The sequence below is a fragment of the Oreochromis niloticus genome, linkage group LG2 (assembly GCF_001858045.2).
Source record: "Oreochromis niloticus isolate F11D_XX linkage group LG2, O_niloticus_UMD_NMBU, whole genome shotgun sequence".
Taxonomy (NCBI): domain Eukaryota; kingdom Metazoa; phylum Chordata; class Actinopteri; order Cichliformes; family Cichlidae; genus Oreochromis; species Oreochromis niloticus.
Genome location: NC_031966.2, coordinates 26551993 through 26579049, shown reverse-complemented (window position 1 = coordinate 26579049; position 27057 = coordinate 26551993). Strand labels below are relative to the sequence as shown.

Genomic DNA, 27057 nt, shown 5'->3' with positions numbered 1-27057 from the left:
TGTCATTTCCGGTTGTGAAAATCACTGAAGCTGCAGCGCCATCTACTGCCTGATAGGATGAACATTAATTAGAAAACCTTGCTCCCATGAGACACACCATAGACTCTTTTGCTAGGATTTTTTTTTCTTTTTAATGTTACTGAAATGTCACGTGTTGTATTTATTTCCTGTCTTTAATGCTCCTATTTTAACTATTATTAGTTAGTTATTTTAACTAAATAAAGCAGCTGAATCCGGAGTTTTTCTAAAAATGGAGTGGATTTGCTAATCTGTTAATTAGATTACGCTCCCTGCCTCATTGCTTCCTGCGTCCATATGCATACCTACTGGTAACTTTAGCGACACATAAGCAGAAAACCTGTTCTGAAGTGGCTCTTTTTATCTTTTTTTTTTTTAATTTTATGAACTTGTGAAACCTGATTCAAAACCAAGGATGGCCGTCCCCTCATTAACTTTAGCTGCTTTTATCTGCTGGATGAGGTAAATCCTGTCTGTGGAGTTAAACATGGAGCAGAAAGCAGTGATCGTGCAAGTTTAAGGTTTGATTTTCTCTCTGCAGTCTAGGTAATGTATGGGGAAATGAAAAGATATACTCAGACAACATCACTCGCATTCTGGACAGACTTCTAGATGGTTATGACAACAGACTGCGACCCGGTTCTGGAGGTAATTTAAACTTTATGTCCTAATGCCTTGCTCCTTGAGTCCTTCGAGATAACGACATTATGCAACAGCACTTTTTGTGCTCTTAGGTACATTTTCCATTTGTTAATTAATGTTGCAGGCGGTGTCACCGAGGTGAAGACAGACATCTTTGTCACCAGCTTTGGACCCGTTTCAGATGTTGAAATGGTAAGATACTACTTCTGTCAGGAAGTGTGTATGCGCTGACTGTGGGAGATAATAGTGCTTCAGTGACCAGCCTTATGGGCACTCTGCCATGAGACCATCTAATGAGCTTTAATCTGTTTGACCAGCCCTATAACTCCGTTATTGATGGCCTCTAAATCAATATGACAACATGTCAGAGAGCGAGGATGGCTGAGTGGATTGATTAATGATTATCCGGGATGAGTGGCATCCATCACTGCCTCATCATCTCTCCTCACCTTTCACTCTGTATTGAAATGTCGCCTCGGTCTTATGCGTGCTGATGAATGGACGAAGATAGAAATTTCATTCTTGAATCTGGGATTGTAGCTGTGGGGGGGTTTTGTATGAAAAAATATTACGTTTGTGCCTCAGGAGTACACCATGGACATGTTCTTCCGCCAGATGTGGGTTGATGAGAGGCTGAAATTCGAGGGCCCCACTGAAATCCTGCGGCTAAATAACCTCATGGTGGACAAAATCTGGACGCCAGACACTTTCTTCAGAAACTCCAAGAAGTCCATTTCCCATAACATGACCACACCCAACAAGCTCTTCCGCATCATGCAGAACGGGACTGTCCTTTACACCATGAGGTGATTTCTAACAGTGAACGTGTAGTTTTGTTCTTTGTTTTGTGTTTGTTGGAGCAGATCATCTTTGCTAAACACAAGGCCAAATTAAAACATTTATCAGAGACTGATCCCAGCTCCTGCTTTCAGGCTCACAATCAGTGCAGAGTGTCCAATGAGCCTGATGGATTTCCCTATGGACGGTCACTCCTGTCCTCTACGGTTTGGAAGCTGTGAGTATTTCAGACCAACGCTAGCATCCAGGAATATCCAGATTTATAAATATGACCAAACCTTGAGCATGTTGATGTGATATGTTCTTCCTATTTTAGATGCATACACCAGCAGTGAAATTATATTTACCTGGAGGAAGGGGCCAATAAATTCCGTGGACTGTCCCAAAGAGTCAATGAGTCTTCTGCAGTACGATCTTGTGGGACAGACTTTGTCCAGTGAGATATTCAAATCAAACACAGGTAATGCAAAAAAACCCCATTTTCATAAGCAGCCTATTATGGCCGTAGCCACATATACAAGCATAATTAAAAGATCTTCAAGTGCTGATTAATGTTTGAGTAGAAAGGGGTCAAACGAGTGTCTGCAAGCCCTGCACTAGTGTCCATTACTCCCCGCAGCAGGCTGATATATAAAAGCAAAGACTTCCTTGAGCCACCATCTAAGATGCTTAAGTGGTCAGGCCCTAATGCGTACTGTGCACCTTAATAGAATAGAATAGGCCTTTATTGTCATTGTACATGTACAACAAAATTGTGGGTGCTCCACATCAACTGTGCCGGAATAAAATATAAATAGTAAACCGCTTAAAAACCATGTAGAACCCCAGTGGATGCTCAGGCGGGGTGGGGGGTGAGTTTATGTGTGTGCATTTTCTCTTTTCACCAGGAGAAAGCTTCCCTGCTGTGAATCCAGCACAATCCTCGAATGGAGCAGAAAAGGATGAGGCAGGCTCCAAAATGTAGCAATGGTACACGTTTAAGAAACACAGAGTGAGACAGAGGACGTCTAAATAAGTGTGTGTGTGCGTGCATGATGCAGCACGTTTTCGGTCTGTGAATGTCTGCATGCATGTGTTCAGACAGAGCAGGGCAGCAAACACATAGTGGCACTGCATGCTCTCCGCCAGCCCCCACCTCACTGGCTCCTTCCCCCTCTTCCTCTTTCCTTCCTTCCTTTTTTTGTCCCACTGTCTTCTCTCCTCTCTTCCTATCTCCTCTTTCTTTTGCACCCTTAGACTTAGCAGCCTGTTCCTGTCCTGGCAGCATCAATAACTGGTTCTCTCAGCTGCTATTCCCTTTTGAAGGGCAAGCAAGGGCATCCGTTCTGTGCGACCACGCTCTGTCCCTCACACTCGCTGTCTTCTCACGTGCTGTTTATCTTGCAGGTCACTACTCTGTGCAGGTGGTCCATTTTCACCTCCAGAGGAAGCTGGGCTACTACCTCATACAGACCTACATCCCTCTTATCATGGTTGTCGTACTGTCACAAGTCTCTTTTTGGATCAACAAAGAGTCTGTTCCTGCACGCACAGTTGCTGGTATGCCCCCTCTTCCCTCATGCCGAGTTTGATCTAATCTCCCTCTGCATGTGTGATTCATGAATACTCTGCTGCCCTTCAGGCATCACCACAGTGCTGACCATGACCACCTTAAGCATCAGCGCCCGCCAGTCTCTACCTAAAGTAGCCTATGCCACAGCAATGGATTGGTTCATTGCTGTGTGTTTTGCCTTCGTGGCGTCAGCTCTCGTCGAATTTGCGGCAGTGAACTACTTCGCCACCTTGCAGGCCCACCGTCTGAAGAAAAAGGCAGCCAGACAGGAGAAGCTTGAGGTCCTGGCCACCGGCAGCGATGATGACGACACAGTTTCGGTAAGCAGTTTTCATATTAAAATGTAGAAAAGCTGTATATAACTTCTTTAAAGGGGAACCCTACTGATCTTTCCACCAGAGGGCCTGATAAATGACTCGAAAATGAACAAATTTCATTGGGGTGAGAACAGAATGAATCCTCTTTAGCTAGCTCCTAAGCTCTGTGGGATAATGGTTACAAGCTACATTTACTGTTAAGAGCCAGTGTGGCTGGGGTTTACTGTGGGTAATGCAGTCACCAGATAGTGTTAAGAAAGATGAATGTAAAGAAGCCATTTCTAAATCTGAACCACCTATTTTGATGCCTTTTAAAAGTGACTAATGCTTAAATCTTTGGGGTCAATTACAAATGTCTTGCTTTTAAAAGAAAACTACTTTTTACATTAAATCGATCAGAAATAACAAAAACTGATAAATGGAATTATTAATCATGATTTTTAATGCATATGTGAGTGGCATTTTTAGCAATCGTGACACTAATGGCACTTTCATCATCTAATGCAAGTTTATATTGTTGAAAACATTACACTCACACTAATATAAGAGGGAACACATTTAGTGAGTGAGTGTGTGAGAAATCAGCCCCTGTGCTTACACTGTAGTTTTAAAAACCCCACATTTTTGTAGAACAGTCATCATTATTCTTGATGTGAGAAATGAAGGCTATTCATGTGGGACCCTGACATAAAACCTCTGGTGTGTACTACTTCCTACACAGAACAGGACACACGGTTTTTAACCTGAATAAAAAGAGAAGTGGAGATCTGAGCAGCTGAGTCTTTAGCCTGAGAAACAAACACCTCACAGGTCCTCAACTGGCAGCTTCATTAAAGTGCCAGATTGTAGTGGTTTGAAAGACAGTAGTACACTCCTTTGTGTGAATTTTCTTTTGGGCACAATTTCTTGTGTGGTATAATCTTCATTCACTTGGAAAAAGACCAAATTTACTTTTTCAGGTTGATTGTGAGACTATAATCAACCCCACAGGGGCTCAAGCTCCAGACAGTTCTCAGTGGAGTTATCGTAAATGAGAAAAGTTCTTTTTAGTGATAAATCAACCTTTACATTGGATAAACATAAAGCAGGTAACATAAAATATCAACAGAACAAACAGGCTTTTATAGATATTCCAATAAAATCATTAAATCAAGGATTTGTAGTTCTAATTCCATCAGTTATTAATTGTTATATTAGAACAATTTGCTTTTCTTTCAAAAACATGGACATTACGGAGTAACCGTGATGCTGAGAGGTAGTGTAAGTCTCGCAGTGGTGTAATAGAGCAATTCTAAATATGTAGTTTAGATTAACCTGATCTTTTAAGAGATAATCCTTTTTTTCATCAAAGCAATAGAGCAAAACTATATACTGTATGTTTTAAAGGCTATATGTGGGAATGCACTTATTCATTTTGTTGCTAAGGAGGGATGTTGCCAAGATGCAGTGAGTTTCCACTTATGAACATGGAGACTTGTATACCCCATAGGCTGCATCTTTATAGCCAGTTTTATGAGTTGACTGGATAAGGGTTGTTTTAATTTTTTTTTATATAGAAACACAATGCTCAGTTACATCATCTTTTCCACAGTGTATTTACAGCACTAATAATGGCAAATCTATAGGTACTCTGAGCCTCTAGTTGATGCAGTGATGTTAGTGACGAGCAGACAGTCAGCAGCTGCAGAAGCAGAAAAAAGAAACCATGTCACACACACGGCTCTTTTTCTATGCATTTCCAAGTAGTCCCCCTGCCTCTTTCGCTCTTCTCACTTGGGGCACACCATGCATTAAAAAGTAATATGGGCTGTTGTGTACTCTCATCTCTGGGCTAGCTATATACTCTCTGCTTTATGCTAATACAGTAAGCCACCCCGGTGTCCTCCTGGGACCTGCCTCACGTGTAGATCTCATGGTTAGATGCTCGCTTTAAAAATAGCTTCAGTGTGAGAACAGAGAGCAGCTCCAGCACTCCTCCCCGTGTGATCTCACAGCCATCATATATGCATCCTGAAAACTTCCTGCTGCTTCCTATAGAAATGTAGAGATGCATGCCATGGCGAGAACGCTCCTGTAGAAACAAACACGGCTTGCAGCCTTGCATACACGACACTAACACGTTAGCATGTGTTCCCATTTATAAATTTGAAGGTTAGAAATCTGCCCTATCTTTTCTTTTTTTTTTACATCCACCCCTCCCTTTCAGTGATTACCACAAAACCAACACTTACCTCATTTTACCTCTTTCTGCTTTTCCACAAAATCATGCCTGCTGCTCCCCCCATCAGTCGGACAGCAGCCCCCGGGAAGGCCTGAAGAGGAGAAACCACTCAGTGAGCCGCAGTGAGCCAGGAGATATTCCCCATCTGCCCATTTTCCTCCAGCAGGGCTCAGCCATTCCCCAAATCCCACAGCTGGCCGGCACCAGCCCTATTGATGCGTATGCCCGCATCCTCTTCCCCCTTTCCTTTGCTCTCTTCAACTTGATTTACTGGTATATTTATCTGGTCAAGGACACAATGGAGAAGCCCAGGTAAACATCCTGTTCTTAATTACACTGGTACATCTATTTTTGTCTATTTGTTATGTCTAATAGGGCAAAGGCAGTATATACAAGTCCAGATATTTAAAAGGTAAGTAATCATCAATAATTTGTGAAAAAAAACAAGGTGGAAACGAAATGTGTGATGCCAAGCATGAGCTTATTTATCTGTGCTACACAGCTCCATTTTGGTCCAGACACCACTAAGCACACAACTAAGACACATCTGAGTACATCTGCTAAAAGGCTGCAATTTTATTTCAGTACATCAGAGAGGAAATGGGCACCACTGGCTTTTGCCCTAACATGATAAATACATTTTCCAGTTCAACAAAGAGTTTCTCTGCTTTCCTTTTCATGCTGCTTAAAATATCAGGTATAAATAAAAGACATTGATTTAAATTAGACCACAGTCCCCTTCAAGATGGTCTCCTTGAGCAGCCCTGCATCATTCCTAGCGTTCCTGCTCTGTATGGAGCTCAGTATTCAAGTTCTGACCTTCATTTTGTGGATAATTACAAGCAACATGAGTTTTTAAGCAGATGACTCCACAGAGTGTAGCTCGGGCTTTCACAGGGTTGGATCACAATGTCCTGAGAGGTCTGAGGGAGAATGTGCCGTTGTGCTAACAGAGGATTCAAAATGCAGGGGTTTTAGCCACAGGACACAATCTGCACTCACTCTACCCCAAAATGAAATTTTATTTCAACACTGCACCTTAACCGACTCACAGATGCCAAGTGGTCAAAACAGGACATCTGATCTGGGGAGCAATCTAAACATAGCGGGGGACATAAAAGTGGTGCAGCGCTGCACAAGTAGACTGTGGGTTTGCTGTTTTTAATATATTCGTAAAGATTATCCAGACAAGATAACCTTATGAAAAAGACACAACTTTTCAAATGTATTTCTCCTTGTTTACATCTCAGTGTAAATGGTTAAATCTTACCTTCTGAGTCATGCTGAAAGCAGTGAAAATGGCTGACACAGAGTTGGAGGATATCCGGCATTCTGCAGATGAACTTAAAAACATCTTACGGTGAACAAAAAAAACAAAAAAACGTGTACACACATACTTAGTCCGTGTCCCAAAGAGCCACAATCCTGTCTTGCTCATATAATAGTTTCAGTGGAACCATAACTACCCACAATTTTTGTCAAACACTTTTATCTAGGCAGTAAAGACATCAATAATTTCTAATGCTGAAACAGCCCCGGGAGCTGTAGGCGAAAAAGGAAAAGAAAAAAAAAAGGAAAAGGAGAATGATGTTAGGTGGCGTTGCTGCTGCACTGACGCCAGCGCTGAGGCTTTTATCATCATCATCATAGATTTACAATACAAAAACAGGCCGGACTCTCAGCTAATTTGAGAGGAAAGCATCACTCTCTGGTTTCTTTTATGTAAGGTTTACCTGAGGGAAGGTGGCTGTGTTAATGACAACAAACCTGAGTTTACTTTGTGCATCAACCACACGAACAAGCGTCTCTTCTCCACTTTCCCACCTATAAGTTAGCCACTTATAGAGCACAAAGCTCCATGTCCAAGAAGGAAAAAGAGAGGTACAGTACAAAAAGACAGAGAGAGGCCGAGGGAGAGATGGTGGGGGAGAGAGAAGGAGAGGGAGAGATCTGTTATGTAACACTGGGGAGTGCAAATCTGCTCATCATGCTTCTCATGTTCCTGTCAGAGAATTTTTATGGTTGTTTTGTTTATAACGTTCTGCAGAATAATGAGAGAGACAAGATGGAGAGCATGAGAGCAGCTGCATCACATCTCTTCCCCTTTATATTTTCGCCATGTCTCTCGCCTGCTACTTTTTTCTTCTTTTTTTTTAAAGGAGAGGACAGGGAGCACGGTAACAGTTTTGGCTGTGCAGTATACTGCAGAGAGAGCATCTCTGAATGTGGAAACAGAGAGGCTTCTGTACACTCTGCTCACATCCCCCCCCCCTCCACTCTGCTGTATTCTGGTGTTGCAGGGATATGGAGCTAGACTGAGAAGACCTGGAAAAGGGCATGTGCAGCCTGAGAGACCTTCAGCATCCAGCCGGCCTCACCTCACCCTCCTCTGCCTCAGCGAACGAGCTCTCAGCATTCACTGTGCTCTCATCTGACAGAGGAAATGAATCAGAAACTCATTTATTCTCCCGCTGCACATCTATTCATTTCACAGGCTATGACCACTGCCCACTTGTGTTCTGATCAGTAGCTGAAGAGCCGCCCTTTCACGGGCCTCGGCCACTTTAAAACCCCACCGCGGCACACATGACAACTTCTGAGACCCCCGGACCGAAGCTGACGACACACACACACACACACACACACGGTATGCATGACGCCCGCACACACGCACAAACCAAGAAACACATCAAAAAGATGTGGATGATATAATCTATGATGGCTTTAACTGGTGGTGATGCAACAGTGAACCAACGCTTTCAGAAGCCTGCCCTCTACAGAAGCACAGCTCCCACTACAACAACATCAAAGGCAATTTAGAGGAGGCTGCATCCCTCCTTGAAGCCTCAAAAATGTACTGAAACCTGAAAAAGAAGAAGAAGAAGAATTGTAGGCTTGTGTTTTCCATCCCACATTTCTGCTTTGGTGCTCCCCTTGCATTTCCAGAAGTACAGCAGGTCCTCTGGAAGCACTGCAGGGAGGAGTAGGATATATACCCATGGGTGATGGTGGTATTCTTTTCCTATTTTTGTATGTACTGTGCATAAAAGATAGTTGTGTAAAGGTAGACTTGTGTACCTGTGATGGATTGATTCTGTTTTTCACCACTTAATATATCCGGTAAGATGAAAACAGAGGGAATAAAGTTGTTCTTAACTTAATCTGACCATTTTAAACCCTGCAGTTTATCCCATTCTTCGACCTTGTCAGGAAATAGACAAACTCATCTGCCGTGTAATCAGCACGAAGAATAAAAGCAGCCTAAACGAACGCGGTTGTCGGTGTTTTCACTCCTGCCACAAACGCTTGTTTCTTCATTACGCACATTCACTTGTCCCTTTAATATTTTTCTCTGCAATGGAAACTGCTCATCCACCATCATCAGTCTCCACTCTTTGATCTTGGGCAGGCTGCACGCATGCGCCCCTCATTGGCTCCTCTGCACTGTCTGGAGTAAGTTGGATGTGCGCTCTCCTCACTCGCATCCCGAAGGCGCCTCAAAAACTGTTGCGATGGGGAGGATCAGGAAAAACCACTTTGGGATTTTGACTTTTTCTTTACTAGTGACTTTTGTGTGGGCTCAAAGGTAATCTCGTTTACGCTTTTTTTTTGCGTTTGTGTGTCTTGCATGCGATTTTAGCTCTGTGAACGCGTGCCTGGCGCGTGACATTAATGCGCTATTTTTTAAATATGTGGTTCTTTTCTTGCATTACACCACCCTTTTTCTCCACAGCGTCAAGGATATCAAAGATCCGAGCAATATGCCTCTGGTAAAAGAAACAGTGGACAGGCTGATGAAAGGATACGACATTCGGTTGAGGCCAGATTTCGGAGGTAACGAGCAAATTGAAAACGGGAATGTCATGTTTTCACGCCCTCCTGACGTGCGATACATGTTTAATGAATCGCAAAATCTGCTTTCATTTACATAATTATCCCTTCACAGTCAAATAGGCCTTTCCAATTAGCCCAAGAGAGATGATGTGCATATATTTCATTTGATGATGGGGGGCTTTTAACGTGATCGATACCGCTCATCAATGTTTGATTACGCCGCTAAATAAATGAAATTAACACCATTTAAGCTCATCTGTGTATCAAGCGTGTAGGTTTTTTTTTTTTTTTCTTGATCGGGCTGATGATGCACAAGCCTCCTGTAGGTGCGGGGTTCGGAGAGGAACCTGCGCTGGCGTCACGAATTTGTTAAAATTTACATGATGGTGAGAATAATTCATGTCCCGTGTTAATGCCTCCTTTTCACCACCCCCTTCCTTCCTTCACAGGTGCCCCGGTGGCTGTGGGGATGAATATAGACATAGCCAGCATAGACATGGTCTCAGAAGTCAACATGGTAGGTGAATCTTTATTATCATTACCGCCCGCTTCATGTTGCCAAATGTACCTGGCACGGCCGCAATGTCCTCTGAAGTGAGCTATACTTATCATGGGGGCAGTGTACGTGATGGAGCCAGGTCGTTAATTACATTTAGAGGTGGGGGGGATATAAAAAAAAATGTGAAGGCTTCCGTCCCCCCTCCTCCTACCCCAAACACATCATCGCCATCCTCTCCTCAGTCTCCGCATTTGCAGTTCTGGTGTGTTGCTGCATTTGAATTCAAAACACACACTCACTGGCGCACTCGGACGCACAGCCCCGGCTGCGCGCACGGAGAGAGCTGCTTCTCTCTGTGTGTGTGTGTGTGTGTGTGTGTGTGTTTGTGTGCGTGTCACTGCTTCACGTTGTCAAGCCTCGGTGCTGTAATTTTGTTGCCTCTCTCTAACACACGCACAAAACACGCAAAAAAGAAGGAGACCTAAAACACCACCTTTCCTCTAAATGCGCATAATTTCGCCCTTTTTAATTCAGCGGCCAATCAAATCATCAACCTCTACACAGGCGATCTCCCCTCTATTTGTCAGATGACGTCAGCAATTTGTTATTAATAAATGAACCCCCCCCCCCCCTCAACCACCACCACCATCACACACACAAAAAGAAGGAGGGTGTACGTGTGTGTGTTTTGGTTCGGGGGTGCACAAAGATGTAGAACTTCTTCGACTTGGAGATAGGGCAGAGGGGGGGGGGGGTTAAGCAGCCCATGCAAGAGCACCACCTATTGATCCATGTGACTGACAGACAGACAGACGGACCACTGCAGCACACATGACACTGCCAAGCAGTTTAAGCTACTTCACTGCAGCTGTAGGGCATCAAATACTGTCTGCCTCCATTGTAAAATTAGTGGTTTTGCTCATGGGAGGAGGGCGAGGAGGGGGTGGGGGGGTAATGAAAATATTAAGGCCATATTGAAGAACTCAGAGTGTGAGAAAAGATGATTTCTAAAGCAGCCTCTCTGCAGGGCAACATAATAGATGTGTTATATAAGAGCGTGAAAAACAAGTTTGCCACCAGGAATGGAAGGAGGTGTGTTTTCTATCATTAACAGAAGCTTTTCCTTTTTTCTGAGCTGACGTCTAGTTCATTCTGCTTGTCAGATTTTGATTTGGCAGCCCGTTAAAGCCGCTGTTTCTGATGGTCGTTTGAAAGCGGACAGAGTGGGCTTTCTTTCTTTCTTTTTTTTCAGCAGATAGATACGACAGTGATGTGAGTTTGCTTTGGGTGGGGAAAAGCACTCAATGGTCAGAGCTTCTCCTTTGATGGAAATGATTCATTTTGGTGGAGGATGCTGCCAGAACGGAAGTGCCTTGGGGGTCCGGGGAGATTTGAAATAGAAACCCCTCACCAGCTTCCGCCTCTCCTTGTCTCTCTCCCTCCCTCTCACTTTTCCTCTCTCCCTTCTCCATCTTTCCCTCCCACCACATTGACTGGATCCCTGGATGTGACTCTGGGCTCAGCAGCCATGTAATCCACCTCTGCCTTGCTCCAAAGGGTTATCTTACTTAAGAACTAGGCATCTATGCAGGCATTCATCTGGAAAAAAACACTGCTTCATACATCCATGTGTGTGTGTGTGTCTGTGACAAAACACAAAACTGAGCGCAAACAGTGAATGGCGACTGACGTCATGCAACTCCCCGTGGCTATGAGAGAGCATTCATCTCTCTCATTTCTCAGAAAAGCTCTCCCTGCCAAATCGGCACAAGCGTCCCTCTGACACGACAGACAAATTTAGACAAAAAGAAAGGGAAAAAAAAAAGTCCAAGTTCTTGTGGACTTGTGCTACGTTGTGAAAAATCCTCCTTGCGACTTACATAACACGCTGGAATTTCCTCCTCCTCCTCCTTCTATCTTCACGTCCGGCTTCTCTTTGGTGCAGTAGAGGATAACAGCAGTTGACGAGATTGATCTCTGTGAAATCAATAATATCACCGTGCGCCGTGATCACGAGGATGGAGTCGGTGACCTGTGCTTGGTGCAGGGCTGCTTTGATCTTCCTCATCAGGGGCAGCTTGCTTTTAAGATTAAAGTGCTGAGAGGGAAAACAACAAGGAGAGAGAGAAGCGAGGATGAAACTGGTGATGAAGGCGGCGAGGAGCGGGGTGGGAGGGATGTGAAGGTTACTGTGATCAGTTTCGGCATCTCCTCTAATGATATCTGCACACATGGTGTGAGCTGAAGTAAAGTTGCTGCAGACCTTTGTGCCAGCACAGAAGATCTGGAGTGTCCTTCCTAAACGCAGTGCCGCTTTTTTCCATTTTGACATCCAGTACTAGCACACGTGTGTATTCCTTGTCAGTTATTTTTAGCTTCCCCACTGAAATTATACAACCTTAAAAACTTGCATCAAAACCCAAGATTTTTGTGGCAGAGTCACCTAATGAAATGAAAATTTTCTGCATGCTTGTGCATAATTTCCCACACTCTTTTGGAGGTCTGCTGTATTGTAAAGTAATCTATGGGACCTTCGTGGTCCAAGATTTGGCTACAAACCACAAGTTTGTTATGACTTTGGTGCAGGGTCGGGGGTTAAAAACAGAGCTCTGCATCAAGCAAATTAGATGACTGCAAATGTGCGTCGTGCAGTCTTGTCTAAACAGTGTCAGAAGAGATAGCCACTGGAACTTTCTAGTCCATGACATTGTTTAATGCCTGTTTTTTTCTTCTGCCTGTAGTGCCAAGCTGGCAGTTAGAAGAAAATTGATTTGTTGTAACTTGTGCAAGTGCTCAGAATTAAAATGAAGAATGCAGAGATGTTAAACTTGTAATAATTAAGCTGATTTTGAAGGTGCTGTCCACCTTCACCATCTTCAAGATCAAAAAATGTTCTGCAGGCTGTCCTAGTCAGAGCAAAGACTAACTTTCTGAAAGCAAAACTGAAAGTCTAAAGATATATTCAGATGGGAATGATTTCTGAAGAAGCTTTTCTAGGGATAAATCCAACTTCATCCAAGTCAGGTTTCCAAATGAATGCAGTTTGTGGAGGGGAAGGAAAATGGAGGAATCAGCTGTACGCAGGGCCACCTCCAGGATGTTTTCATAAGGGTGGCCATATGGGGGCCACTAAAAGTATTTGGGGTGGCACACCAAAAACAGAATTTACAGCTTTATTATGCTGTTGTCAAATATAGGTTACCTGAAAAATATGACAACAAAGAGAAATAGAAAAGAATCGATAATAATCTGAGTTAATTGATTGATTGATTGATTGATTGATTGATTGATTGAGTGATTGAGTGAGTGAAAGTCCCAGGCATCACTTTAATAATTCTCAGTATTAGATCATGTAAGAGTGTGAACTGTTACCTGTCCCGATTGCACCAGTAATCTGTCCAGGGATTGGCACCAACTTTTCTGCAACCTTATTACATTATTACAAACATAGGACAGGAAGGGGAGGGCAGCAAATTTTGGGGGGTGGCCAATGCCCCCACCCCTGGTGGCGCCCCTGGCTGTACGAAGTGATCTTGAAATCAGCTGTTTGTGTGCAGGCCCGCTTTCATGGTGGTGTGCAGCACTGGGTTGCAGACAGCTGCTCGCTCCTCTAATTAACGCTAAAAACGCCTCTGGTGGAGAATGAACTCTGCATTTTGAACGGGGGGTGGCTGATTGAAGCCATTGTGGCATTTTTATTTTATTTTATTTATTTATTTTTTGCTCTGCGCTGACATGAAGGGCATGACGGTTGTGGGAATTGTAGTTTTGCTGCTCCTCTCACTGTTTCAGTGCCTGTTCACATGTGTTTGTGCCACAGCTGTGAAGTAGTATACATGTATATATGTATATATTTGTGCATTCTTGTGCGGTCTGCAGCATTGGCCTGCTCAGGCTCAAAGGTCAGCCATGTTGTGGGGCCATAAAAATGTGCAGGTCAGTCAGCGCTGTGGTAGCAGCCTCGCCTGCATGACATTACAAATGTGCTATTTTGAGAGGAAAGTGTCCTCCGAGTCCGAGGTGTGACCACACATCTTTGCTGGGTGGGCTGTGCTGACTCACTGGGGTTAGTGCAAAATATGGCACAGATATGATATCATGGCCGAGACCCCCCCCAACCCTACTCCACGGTTTATCTCTGTGTCTGTCTGTCTGTCTGTCTGTCCTCTCCATCACTCATCTCCCTCACTTAGCAGCTGAAGTTTGATTTGCATAATGCTGTTTGTTTTTTCGCTGAAACCACAGATCCAGGAACCCAAACCCTGGTTACGGTGCATTAAAAAGTGTTCTGCACACAGCCGGTGCAGCTGATTAAATACAAGTCGAGTCTGTTGTCTCAGCAATGCATCAGCGCTGCATAATAATGCCTTCAGTATGCGATCCATATGTTGAGCATAGCTGTGCACTGCAAGGCAGGAATGCGGAGGGAGTTAAATGAGTATTTTCACTCCTCTTTTTTTCCCTCTTCTCCTTCCCGGTTGTTAATTACATGTAAAATACCTGAGGTTGGTGGTTGTTAAGAGGCACTGCCTGTACTATAATACTGTTCTCTGAATGTTAATTAGCTGGCTGTGAATTAAAAGATTTAAACAAACCAGCTGTGGTGGCTTCTGGGATGGAGGAATTAGTGGGGCGTGAGTGTAGCTTTTTATTAAGATCTTTATCCCGACTGGTGCCTGTTGTGTTTCTTTACGTGAGTAACGGGATCTGGCCGTCAGATAACGGCGGCCGATGACCAGAGGGACGGGAACGGCCGTGCAGCACGTCCGTGTGATGCAGCTTCGCTTGTGTGTCTGTGAATTAGCAACCATTTTGATCTTGTTTGTCCAAACTGATCCTGTTCCATTTTATTTTCAGCTTGTGGAAAATAAGCTTGTGTTATTTTTACTCAGTGTTGCTATGACAACCCAGCCATTTCTTTTTCCTCTTTTTCTTCTTCTTTTTTTATATGGTGGATCCAATGAAGTCAAGGGAAAAAAGGCCTCTTTTTTTGTTGATGAGACATTTTTGAGGTTTTCTATCACTTATATTCCAGGTGAAGGTTGTTTTGACTTTGTTTTAGCATTTTGTTTTTAATTTCTATTTCTATCCATCCATTTTCTTAACTTCTTATCCACCTGGAGTCCTGGTGGTGGCTGGTTGAAAGCCACTGGACACTCTGAACACCATCCCATCAACACAGAGACACAGACAGGTGTTCACATCACACCTGCAGTCAGTTTAGGATCAAGCACTTAACCTAGGGAAAGCATGCCTGGTCCCAACCTCCAGCTCACCAGGAGCTTCGAACCCACAACCCTCCCTGCTTATCATCTAAGCTGATTAAAAAGTGATTGAGCTTCTGGCTTTTAAAAAACCACCTAGTTACCTAAATTTGCACATTTTCATACAGATATATTCACACCTTTCCACCATTTAAATACAAGACTTTTTTTCATGTGTTGCTGCTTCGATTCTTCTTTCTGCCTTTGCTCTGCTGAGCTTTCCAAAAAAGCTTAAGAGAAGAATCCAGGTTATCTAGAACACTGTCATTAGTAATGCTGAGTGGACGCACACAGTAACAGATTAATATGGTAAGCAGTATAATTACAACAGCGCAAGAACAACACTTAATCCTGCAGCTTTCTTACATGCATGCCGGCTCTTCTGCCTTAATGTTTAGTCCATGGTCACTTAAACTGTTAAACCTAAGGTACTGGAAAGAGGCACACTAATGAGCTTTATGCTACACCTAAAGGTAAAATCTGGCAAAACATACATTGTTAAATGTGGGAAAGTATGCATATTTTGAACACTAGGCAGTTAGTGACTTAAATGGAAATGCAAAAATTATGCCAATGTTTAAACGATTTCTTCCAACGGGAGTTATATAATAACAGGAAATCGCTGCTTTGCTAATGTACTGAATGTTCTTATTATTAACTTACCCTTGTAGAGTCCCGCAGCATAAAGTTGCACAAACTTTAAATTGGTTTTAATCTAATTTCATTATGGCCAGTGCAAGGGGAAAAAAATCTATGCTTCCTAAAGTGGGATGTAAGTTATCCAGCTCCATTAAAAGCCTTTAATGTGTTTTGATGACTCTGTTAATGATTCTGTCAGGCACTTTCTCCACTGAAACTAAGTAGCTGAAAAATGACCAACTGGAAAGAGAGTCATAAAGGCCATGTTGTCACTTCCCTCAGGATGTGCATGGCTGGCAACTCATTCAGAATGCACTTACGGCCCCCTTGACCCCTAATATTTAATTTGAAGACTGTACTTAACCAGAAACACAGATAGAGAACGACAAATGAATACGCTCAGCTTGACCAGTTGTTCTGGGTGTGTGCTCCCGCTTGTAAATGGCGAAGATGCTGAGACGTCTGCAGACGAGCTCGTTATTGCCCAAATGTCCAGTTGTCTCCTCACACACAGTAGATTTTGTTATTAGCAGATTCTTCCTGCTTTTGCTGGAGCGCCTGACAGCAGGACCAAGCACATGAGAGCATTAGCAATATGGTGGATGTCTGTCCACTGCTGTAAAGCTGCAGAGAGACGAGGGAAAGGTGCACAAACCAAACATCCATGGATCTGTTTTTTTTAGTATTATTTTTATTTTATGTGTATATTTCACCACAGTGAAAATATCTGTAGTAAAATTAATAATAATAATAATATCAGTCTTTTAATGAGGACAACGAACAAGTAAAAATAGACCCATGTTTTTTTCATAAATATTGTAATGTATTTATCATTGTGTGGATAAAGACCACAGAGAGGCTGACTGGTCTGTCGCAGAAAATGTTTTACAAAAAAAGGGAGTGCTGTGTAGAAAGCATTATTAACAACAAGTACAAATTATATCCATCATATTTAATTATGTTTTACGGTGGGAATTAGTGCAGGACAGTGACTTAATAAATTATTAATTAGAAATTAATAAAGAACATGAAAGTGACTGTCGGTGGACGTGTCTTTTCACACACTGTAAAAAATTATCCCATTGATTAACAGTAAATACTGGCAACAAGGTTTCTCGTATTTTAGCGTTAGTTTCCTACTAAATATACACTGCAGCAAATCACCGTGGTAACTCAAGCACACCCAATCACAGTAAACGGCTGTATTTTATTTGTATTATTGAGCAGCGTTGATGGTACATTATCGTTTTTTATATTTGTTTTGTTTTTACAATTTTCTTACAGTAAAGTTACAGTTTATTACTCTTTATGTTTATTATGTTATATGTATTATATAAAATTTAGTGAATTTTCACTATAATCAAGGTAGCAGGGTAGTCAGTGCAAAAGTATTTTTTATTTTTATTTTTTTAAGATTATCAAAGGAATTTCACCTTTATCTAAATAAATGTCTGATAAATATCATCCTTTACTATTGATTAGCAATTTCAATAAACCAAACCATACTTGGAAAATAATGTTACCCAAAAATGAGTTCAATCTGAAAAAACAAAAGCATCAATCGGTTTCAAGTTTCAGGCGCATACCATCACCGTTAGCCTTTCCTAAACCTAATGTGACTGCTTTGCACAGATAGAAAAGAGGAATCAGTTTATTTTTTTATGAAAAGTGAATGCTTAAAGTCAACTTTTCCCTCAAATCTAAATTTACAAACCCAGCAGTATATTGTGTTAAGCCCATCTATGTGCAGCCCCCCTCTTATGTCGCTTGTGACAGCTGATGTAGTTGTAATGGAGGACTTGTAACAACCATAGTCTGTCAGATTTCTCAGGGAAACACAAATGTACTCCTTGTCACTCTGTCAGGTTCTTAATGGGGGTTTGTTAGCCCAGAAACATATCTGCAGTGAGACACTGTCACTGTGCACCCAGCCTTGATGTTTTTTCAAGTTAGCCGAGCCTCGTTTGTATGCTCTTTGTGTTTATGTATTCGGTGCTGTCGTGCCTTTTCTTTTAAATGTTGGTGCTCTCCACAAGATGTCTCCCTCACTGATGCTTACCGGGCTGTCTGTGTGATGTTAATGGAGTTTCTGAGAAGTGCTTGTGACAAGGAGATTGAAGGTCGCTCTGGAGACCAGTGCTCAAGCATGGGATGCTCTGACTAGCTGCAGCTTTTTTTTGGGTGCGGATGGGAGAAATATCAATCAGGATTTTCTCTCCTTACACAGCCCTAGTGACTGAATGCTAATATACAAGATACAGCAACATATTTGTCAGATTTTCAAAGATAATCTCGTTATTTTTTAAGCTTTTGAGGGGGTTTTTTGCATAAAAATAACATGGTTGTCCTGCTTACTTTACTGCACAGCACCTGTACAGCATGACTCAGCCAGCACTTCGTCTGTTACAAAACTGTTCCCTTGCAGTACTCTGTGTTGCAGATTTGGTTCTCAGGCTGCACTGAGAGAGAGAGAGAGGTGAGGCAGCTGTACTTTGTGTCTCTCTCTAAGCTCAAGCGATGTCCAAGTCAAGGTAAACAGCACCATCTGCAAGGCCGTAATTATGCTGCCATTTTACAGCACAGCCAGGAGGCAGCGTGCAGGCCCAGGTGTTCTCTGTGCATATCTATACTGTTAAACCCTCTAACGTGCACACACAGAGGCCCTGCAAATATGCAAGCTCAACACTTTAAAATGAGGACAGGCATCTTTAAAATCCAGATTTAGCTAATTTAGCATTTCACATCGTTTGGTGTCCACTCCTCATCTAATCTGAGAGGTCACAGTCAGAAAAGTACAGGTGTAACTGCCTCACTGTCATGCTGTCATGTCAGAAATCTTTATCTTATTAGTAACACCTGAACTTTTCCTGCTATGACAGGATAAAATGTCCGCTGTGAATATGTGACTCATTTAGCACTTGAGTAATAGGAGACACTTCACAATGATCCAAAATCAGATTTTTATTTTTATTTGTTGCCTACTATTGAGTGTTTACTGTTTATACGGGGAGTAGTGACAGATTTTGGTAACAGCCTGTTATTTTTATTATTTTTTATTGTTTTATTCTAATCGGTGAAATAAAATAAAGCTAACTTTACTTTAGAATTGTAAAATTTCAAAATTAAAAACAGAAGTCTGGAATTAAAGTTTGAATTTTGTCTGAAAAATGTCAGAATTTTTAGATTAAAAACAAATTTCTGTCTTTTTTTAGTTTTTAATTTTTATTTTTTTCAGTGGCCCCAGTCTTCTTCCATGAAAAGTGAACAAACTCTTATGAACAAATAAACTGAGCGTTGAAGCCAAACTGGTTTTCTGAGATTTATTGAAAGAAACTCTGCAGAGGGATCAATACAGTACAGACAGCCTTCGCATTAGCATCGATACAGAAAAGAAAATTAGCAGCTCCTTTATGCTCATTGTGTGGATACAAACTTTGTGATCGGCTGTGGAGGGTTTTCTTCTCACTGTCACGTGGGCGCCTGCTTGATAACAACGACACAGAAAGCGCCTGATGACCTCGAACACAGAAAACAGTTGGTTGTTTTTCCATCTTCTCACACGCTTTTTGTAAACACGTCACAATCACATAAATGAGCTGAAATACACATTTTCCATTGTATCATCAACATCTAAAGACAACATGCTACGTTAACAGTCTGATTATTACTTAATTCATTACCTGAACTTACACCTAAACTTAAACAGTAGCAGTCCTTTGAGTGTGAAAATGATCATTGGTCAGAATATAATTAACTGAAACAAGTATGGAGGCTGAAAGTCCAGAAAACTCAGTGTGAACAAGTTAAATTAAATGATCACTATAACTGAAGTTAAATTCATTTTCAGTGTAATAATGCTGAAATGGACTGAAACTAATATCACCAGGTAATCACCAGAATTATCTTTTTGTTATATCATCGTGACTCTTAAAGCTTTAGGTTTTAGTTCCTCGAGTAATTTCAAGTTGAGAGCTGGGAATGCAAACAAGAAAATCAAAAATAGGATTATGGCACTCCCGGTTCACACCAGTGACTCTATATTAAAGATGGACCTGGCGACTGTGACATCACCCTTTGGTTTATGGACTAACGTTTTTGTCTTGGCTCTTGGAGGCAGAAGTAACAATATTTGGACACAACCTTTCCTTACAGCAGTTTATCATGACCTTTTAATCTAATGATTTGTGTTTATGGGCACAAATGTGGCATCATTTTGTTTTCCTCAATATAAAATTCCCAACATTTTTTTCCTATCCATGAACACAACTTTTTATCAGCCCATGTCATATGTGCTGATTTGATTCCATTTTCACTATGTTAATATTTTCCACTTTTAAAAGTCTGCATTCGGAGGGTGGATGGGTTTATGGCTGTGGAGCAGATTAATTCACTGTTAACGCCAGAAACTCAAATTTGAGCTACAGACTTTTCACATGTAATTTCTGTCATTTTTAATTTTTATTGATTAACGCTGTAACCATAAGTGTATGATATTTGATATATTTGTTTTTTGAGAGATCAGAGTGATTTTTTTCTCTAGAACAACATAAATAAATTACACCATAAATTGCACACAAAAAATGCTGGATGCAGCAAAAATGATGCAAACTAAAACTCATATATGCAAATACATATATATACATAAAATATCTCAGAAGGTTCATTAAACACTTCGATTTCCAAAAATTAGATTTTACTGGCAATTATTTCATAGTTCAGGCTTTACAGGGTTAAAAACATGCTGCTTGGCTTAGGCACTAAAAACGGCTTGGTTAATGTTTGCTTTCTTGATTGCCATGACAACGCCTCCCTATTGCTCATGTGTTTATGGCATGACCTATATGTGCTGCTGAAGTACATTACTTACAAATACACACTTACTGACACGAAGGAACTCGACAATTTGTGTCCATGAACCACAGCAGTTCGAGAAAAAGTTGCATAGCTAAATTATTAGCCTCTCTAATGCTTGCTTGCTTGGTTAGCAAGGTGCATACACAGACTCTGTTACTATTATCCGAGTTATTCTGAGTGTTTTTGAGTTGCAGCTGGGGCTTTAAAAGCAAGGATACTGCCTCAGCAGAATATCTAGTAGTGGCCAGATGGACTGCACAGCTGCATAGGTGGGCATTTTAACATGGAAGTCTATGGGGATTCACTCACATTTGAAGCTAGCCTCAAGTGGCCATGTGAGGAACTGCAGTTTGTTGTGTTTATTACTTAGCCTCTTTGTTACATTGTGACTTTATCCACCAAAATGTCTTGAGGTGTTTCTCTCTGAAAGACTGACACCACATTAACATGTTTCCACAACAATAATTTCTGGAACCATCTTCTCAGACTGTTTCTTCTGGGTTAATATTATGTGTGTGTTTTTTTGGGGGGGGATTGTAATTTTGCTAAAGAGAGGCCTGTTTGTTTTCCTGCAATAAAGACAGGAGTGTATCGCAGGATGTGCTGCCTGGGTTTGTGATGTACTCTGAGCCTGCAGGCAGCAGCTAACGATCCCAAAGGTGATAGAGATATCCGATCGACAGGCTGATAATGAGACAGAAAGGGAGCGAGTGTGAGAGGAGGGTTCAGTGGGAACCCTTGTAAAACAGGATAAGGAAGCAGCTGTCCTCGCGTGACTTTTTTTTTTATTCCTGAAAAAGAAAAAATCACGATGGCAGAATCTGGTGTATTTTTAGATGGCCTTTTTTACACTAATACTTCGGTAGGGCACGCTCCACGCAGTGAATTTAGTGTTTAGTGGCAACTGCGTGGCAGCGTCACGCCGATGTGTTGTGATGGGGCTCGGAAACATAGAAACACGGCGATAAGTGATGATGATGGCTGCTTGGAGTAAAAGCTCAAGGGCCTTGTTTCACGGACCGTATTTTTTAATTTGTTTTCCCACTCGCTGATTGCACTGCAACACACTGTAACCAAGCAGATCCGACTGCAGTGCTGTGTTTCGCGTGTGTGGGTGTGAGTCTTTTTTTAAGAGTGAGAAGCAGAGAAAAGAGACACACGGAGAGGGAGGAGGAGGAGGAGGAGGTACGGTTTTCTGCCACATCTCTGAGCATGTGTAAAAACAAACTGTACAGTATAAATACTGCTTTTTTCCCCCTCCCCACTAAGGTTAAATCTGGAAAAGTCTCCCCTGAATCTCAGTCGCTGTGATTGTTTATTATGCAAAGTCAGAACATTAAAAAAGAGAGAGAGAGGGAGGAAGCCCCAGCTGCAGATATCTACCAGGAGTTTGCATTAAAGAGGGTATCGTCTCTGTAAAGCAGAAAGCAGCTTCGTTCGCTCAAGTGGAAGCAGATATTTTTAGCATGAGACAATAGTCAGCCAGCTGAGAAAGTTGCCCTCTGGTTATGGTCTAAAAATTAAGGGAGGATAGTTGAATATTAACCCCCCAAAATCGGCCACCACGGGCCCCCTAGTGCAGGCTGTGGCCTTTCAGACCACCGACGACCTTTTGGCTGACCTTCTCACTATGCAGAGCCCATGAAAACGTGCCACAGCTCAGACATGAGCGTGACATGACATCCCGGTGGAGCTTCATGTGCTCCCCGGTTGAGATGGTGATGAAAATAAAGCATATATGACAAAATGTACAATGAGTTTGACTGTGGTGTTAAATGTTGTTCACCTCTGTTTGGCAGGACTACACCTTGACAATGTATTTCCAGCAAGCATGGCGGGACAAGCGCCTCTCCTACTCTGAGATTGCTTACAACCTGACTCTGGATAACCGAGTGGCTGACCAGCTGTGGGTCCCTGACACCTATTTCCTCAACGACAAGAAGTCCTTTGTGCATGGCGTCACAGTGAAGAACAGGATGATCCGTCTCCACCCTGATGGAACGGTGCTGTATGGACTCAGGTAAGACTTTTATGTGTCATAGTTGTGCCTTTATGAATTGTTTTTATTGTCAAATGATCTGGTTGGACCACAAAAAAAGAAAAAAAATTAAGAAAATAAGAGAAGATATTTCAGCCTTTACAAACTCTACTCAGAGCAGTCAAGCTGCACTTTTTCATACGCAATGAGGGATTATTACGAGGCCACCCATGGTGCCGCTTTCTGAGATGATTAACAAGGTTGAAAAGAAGAGGCAACACGGAGGCCAAGCGAGGCAGGTGTGTCAACAACAAGGCATTTCAAAATAAAACCCAGATATATTTTAAAAGGCAGTGTTTTCAAAGAATAACCTAAATATGATTATTAAAAAAGCTGATATATGACACAAAATTAGCACCTGTTAAAGTAGGAAAAAGTGCAAAATGTGTGTATTTCCTGTTTTTTCCAGTTCTTTATTGATATCAAAGGATTGGTGATTGTGTTTGGGCACAGAAAGGTTACGTTTGACTGTTTAAGTTAGAGCTCAGTGACTTCGATAATCTATACCACTGACTCATTGACTGTCCATGCCAATGTCATCGAATTAATTGCACACAAGCCACAAATCTAAAAAATAACACCCCGGGTCCTAATGAAGTATAGGAGGTGTGTATAGGAGGAACTATATGCACTTGTACTGTAGCCTTTCATATCTCCTGATGATCATCAATAATAAAAAGGTGAACTGACTCTGATTCTGTGCAGCCCATCTACACGACGTCTCTTTGTGGCGCAGGGCTGCGATGCCTCTGAGGATGCTGTCATCCATAATTGATAAAGTCAGAATCAATAATGTAGCAGTTCAATACAAACACTGAATCTGTATTTGTACTGACGCTGCGTATTTGACTGCATAGGCTAACGCAACCCGTCCATCACTGTGCCGCTGCCTCCTCTGATCTGTCACCCCCTTTTTCGTGTGCGCGTGTGTTCATGCATGTGTGTGTGTTTAAAAGCTGAGGTTATTGTTGCTAATTCAAGATGTTGCAGTCGTTCCCTCTCTTGACTGAGATGCCCTTCTTGCGCAAAGGCTGCTTAAAAAATTTAAGTATCTGCACTGCACCACATTATTCATCGCTACATTTTGTCTCAACAGTCGAGAAATGTAATTCCGAACACTCTGACTCAATTATATAAGCCTAACACATATTTTTTGCATAACAGCCAAAAAGCAATGAAAGCCAGGGGAGTTGTAAGAGTGTTGTGAAATTTTAAGGGGGTGTGCGCAGCAGAGACATGTGGTTTTTACCTCGGATGCGTTGTCCTTGTCAGTGCCGGTGCCTGCCGGCTCCTCTGTTATTTGGTTCGTGGGTTTGGTCCAGGTTTTATTTGATGCTAGCGAGTCCAGACACAAGCTGCTGTCAGAGTCAGCCCGGCCAGATGCCTGCGTGCTCTGAGCACACTGACACGTACCTGTAGAGACGGGTCAGCTGGTTGCAACAGCACAGCTTTAGTGGGTGTGGAGAAGATGGCTAACTGAGAGTCTATAGGAAAGAGGACGTATGTGAGCACACATCCTGTCAGAGGGCCGGAGCTATAAACTCATTCAAGGCATGTCATCGGGGTAAAGGTCAGCAGTGATGGAAGACGTTTTAGTTAAGAGTTAAAGAAAAAGGAAACAGTAAAGGGGAGAAAATGCAGAAATGAAGCTGCAGAAAGAGCACAAAATTACATCAGCATGTTATTACAAATTAAAAACGGATGCATAATTAAGTAAGAAGCCTTTTACTGTGGTTATTGGTCATTTTGACAATAAAATTCACTTTCTTTACACACTGCTGTTTAATTCATACCAGTGCATCATATTTCTAAAGCTGACTGACTGTAGCTACAATATAAAAAAGGAAGAGTGGAGTACAGCTGTCTGTACATGTATCTGAGTAAAACGTAGAAAAGTAGAGACGAAATGCTTCCAAGTTGTTCCACCATAATTACTGTCCCTGACAGCCATTTCCTTATGATTTATAAACATGTAAACTGTGAAAGGGACCACTTTCATGAGTAAATCTATATGTATGTAGGACATAAACATTAACTATTGATGTAAAAGAACATTGAGGAATCGGAGGGTAATTAAAATTATTGCAGCTGTGCCTTTGAAATCTTGTAATCTTGTTGCTTTTGAAATGGTTGCTTTAGCCATGAGGACCAGGTCTTACAGGTAGTTGCCCCGATCAGTGCAACTTAGGTTTGTCACAAAGGCGATGAGTCTGTCATCAGTTTGCAACTGAGTAGGGTCAAGGTGACAATTCCATGTAAACTGGTTGTGATAATATAGTGAGCGACTGTGAATGAATAAATCGCAGACAATCATAAAGCTTTTGCTGCCTGTTGCCGTCTGCATGCACAGAATTCCACATAAAAGTGAAAAACCACACTGTTTAACTACTTCCACTCAGTGTCCAGCAAGAAGCTCTGAAATTTGAGACTGAAATTCAGAAATTCCTCCAAAAGCAGTGACATATTTTCTTCAGGACAGTGATTCAACTGCAACATGACAAAGACAACCTCGGCAACCCTGCTCTGACGTATTAGAACCAGAATACAACCAGTTGGCAACTAGTTAGGCCAAGTCTCCTACTGCAAAGACATGCATTGCAGATAAGTTGTATCCATCAGCACAGACTGACTCAGATTGATCCCGATGTGCTTTTGTAAATTATAAATCCATTTTTGCAAATCTTTGCTGATTTTTCTGAAAGTGAGTCAGATGATGAGTGTTTGGAGACAGGTTGCCTCCCATCAGGCGACCTGTGCAATCATCTTGCAATCTAAAGTGGTCCCCCAGTGGTTGAGGACTTTGGATACTTATCTACTTGCAAGCCATTGCATTTTTTAAAAATTAAATACAATCATCCAGCAACCACCAATTTTTCCAAGTGGTATGTATTTTGTGATTTGTTTTTTATTCTATTTTGATTTGCAGCAATGTGGCAATCAAAAAGTCAGTGACTTCAGTGATTAATATCCACTGGCAGTATGCAGTGGGTGGGTCCCACGTTTCTGTTTTATTACATGGATAAACTCTACACAGCACTTCCAGAGGCCTCCAGTGGCACACCTGCCAAGTTTGAACTAAACTGCATGAATGGCTGCTAAACATCGCAAACATACAGAGATTTCTTCATTTCCTCATTTATTAAAGCAAAGTTTTGCATTAAATTAGTAAGAAATGAAGAAGTTAGGAAACTAAAAGATGTCATTTAGAAATCTATGGGTGCTGACATGTTTATGGAGCTCTGCGGTCAGGATATCTTCACCTCTGCTGTGACATTAAATCACTGGAGTAGATGAAGCCACATGCAGGACACAGCGACTCTCTTATTCAATTTGCACAATATAAACACAGCAAAACTCAACCAAACAAACAGTCTGTAAACCTTTAAATAAATTTTAAATTACACATAAAAAAAACTTATTCTAAAATTACCGACTGGTCTGCTGACTCAGCCTCTGGATAGAGCAAACTAATTTTGGCAAGTAATAATTGTCAGCTAATCGTTATCACATGCCATCCTTCTAATGCAAGCGAAGCCTGCTCAAAGTGACTATTCAATAGTGCCTGAACTACAGACTGAAAACAAGAAAGCTTCCTGCCCCTATAATTTTACCCCCTTACTATATGCTGAATCTGTCTTTTTGGAGATTAAGCTAAAATGTTTGACTATAAAGTATCATGTAATCTTGCTAAATCCTTAGATAATGAGGGGCAAAAGTAAACATATTATTGATCTCGCAGGAGGAGTATTTGTGCTGAGCTGAAACCAGCTAACACGCTAACTGGGAAACACCAGTAGGTTAAACTGTTTAGTTTGCAGGAGATGTGTGTGTCTCTGTGTGTGTGTGTGCAATTTGTGTCTCTGGGTACGTGTGTGTGTGTGTGTGTGAATGAGTGAGTGTTATTTTCAGGGGTGCACACGGAGGAGGAAGGGTGAGGGTGTTGTTTACTCCTTATTCTGTGGATATATAGTGCATCCCAATCCTGCCAAATCCTGGTCTTCAATTACCAGGAGGAGCAGAAAATTACAACAGTGCTCCCAACTGTCACTTTAGAGCTCGGTTTGACTCTCGGGGAGAGGCAGTCTGATCTAATTACCCAGCCCCTGAAAAGGCTCAGCCAATAACACAGATACCGCCCAGGCTGCGAGGAAAAAACACACATATACACACAACAGGAAAACACAAACTCCACTTAGCTTTTCATTTTATGCAGGAATGGAGGAAAAAATGAAAACGAAACATACACACAGACACCGAGTGCGTGACTCCTGCTGTATGTCGCTCCACATTGGCATACAGAGAGAGACTGAGCCGAAGAGGGAGAAAGAGACGTGAAGGTCAGACTTCATTCAAAATGGAGAAATTATTAGGATTCTCCCCA

At 41.9% G+C, this 27057-nt stretch overlaps 2 protein-coding genes and 1 long non-coding RNA gene across 6 annotated transcripts in view; 2 read left to right on the top strand and 1 right to left on the bottom strand.

The window, feature by feature from the left end:
• Positions 1–171: 171 nt before the first annotated feature.
• On the top strand, positions 172–8823 carry gabra6a (gamma-aminobutyric acid type A receptor subunit alpha6a). 3 transcript variants are annotated; one of them, XM_019367311.2, is made up of 10 exons: positions 172–480; positions 565–666; positions 785–852; positions 1246–1466; positions 1593–1675; positions 1775–1918; positions 2845–2997; positions 3080–3330; positions 5616–5860; positions 7849–8823. In XM_019367311.2, exons 3-10 carry the CDS (start codon positions 850–852, stop codon positions 7865–7867), a joined length of 1119 nt encoding a protein of 372 aa, XP_019222856.1. In that variant the 5' UTR covers positions 172–480; positions 565–666; positions 785–849; the 3' UTR covers positions 7868–8823. The 3 variants fall into 3 exon arrangements, with proteins under 3 accessions (XP_019222856.1, XP_013133027.1, XP_003455236.2); XM_013277573.3 differs by having other exon boundaries at positions 560–666; positions 1276–1466; XM_003455188.5 differs by having other exon boundaries at positions 560–666.
• Positions 3339–7842, bottom strand: LOC112841867 (uncharacterized). The gene is made up of 3 exons (XR_003213286.1): positions 6819–7842; positions 5559–5639; positions 3339–5008 (listed from the first exon to the last, which is right to left on the bottom strand). It is a non-coding gene; the product is annotated as an uncharacterized LOC112841867 (long non-coding RNA).
• Positions 8824–8959: 136 nt separating the features above from the next.
• Positions 8960–27057, top strand: part of gabrb2a (gamma-aminobutyric acid type A receptor subunit beta2a) — a 32891-nt gene continuing 14793 nt past the window's right edge. Inside the window, exons 1-4 of one of the 2 annotated variants that reach the window (XM_019367283.2) lie at positions 8960–9134; positions 9282–9382; positions 9832–9899; positions 22438–22658. In XM_019367283.2, coding sequence (XP_019222828.1) covers positions 9061–9134; positions 9282–9382; positions 9832–9899; positions 22438–22658 — 464 coding nt within the window. In that variant the 5' untranslated portion in view covers positions 8960–9060. The remainder of the gene's footprint in view (positions 9135–9281; positions 9383–9831; positions 9900–22437; positions 22659–27057) is intronic. The other variant, XM_019367280.2, reaches the window with a different exon arrangement.

What these genes read in the sequence shown, in the direction of transcription:
- gabra6a (XM_003455188.5), top strand. Translation starts at nt 434, where the DNA reads ATGGCCGTCCCCTCATTAACTTTAGCTGCTTTTATCTGCTGGATGAG. An exon ending in TCCTCTACGGTTTGGAAGCT is followed by an intron (nt 1,676 to 1,774) that starts GTGAGTATTTCA and finishes TTCCTATTTTAG; the next exon opens with ATGCATACACCAGCAGTGAA. An exon ending in GATATTCAAATCAAACACAG is followed by an intron (nt 1,919 to 2,844) that starts GTAATGCAAAAA and finishes TTTATCTTGCAG; the next exon opens with GTCACTACTCTGTGCAGGTG.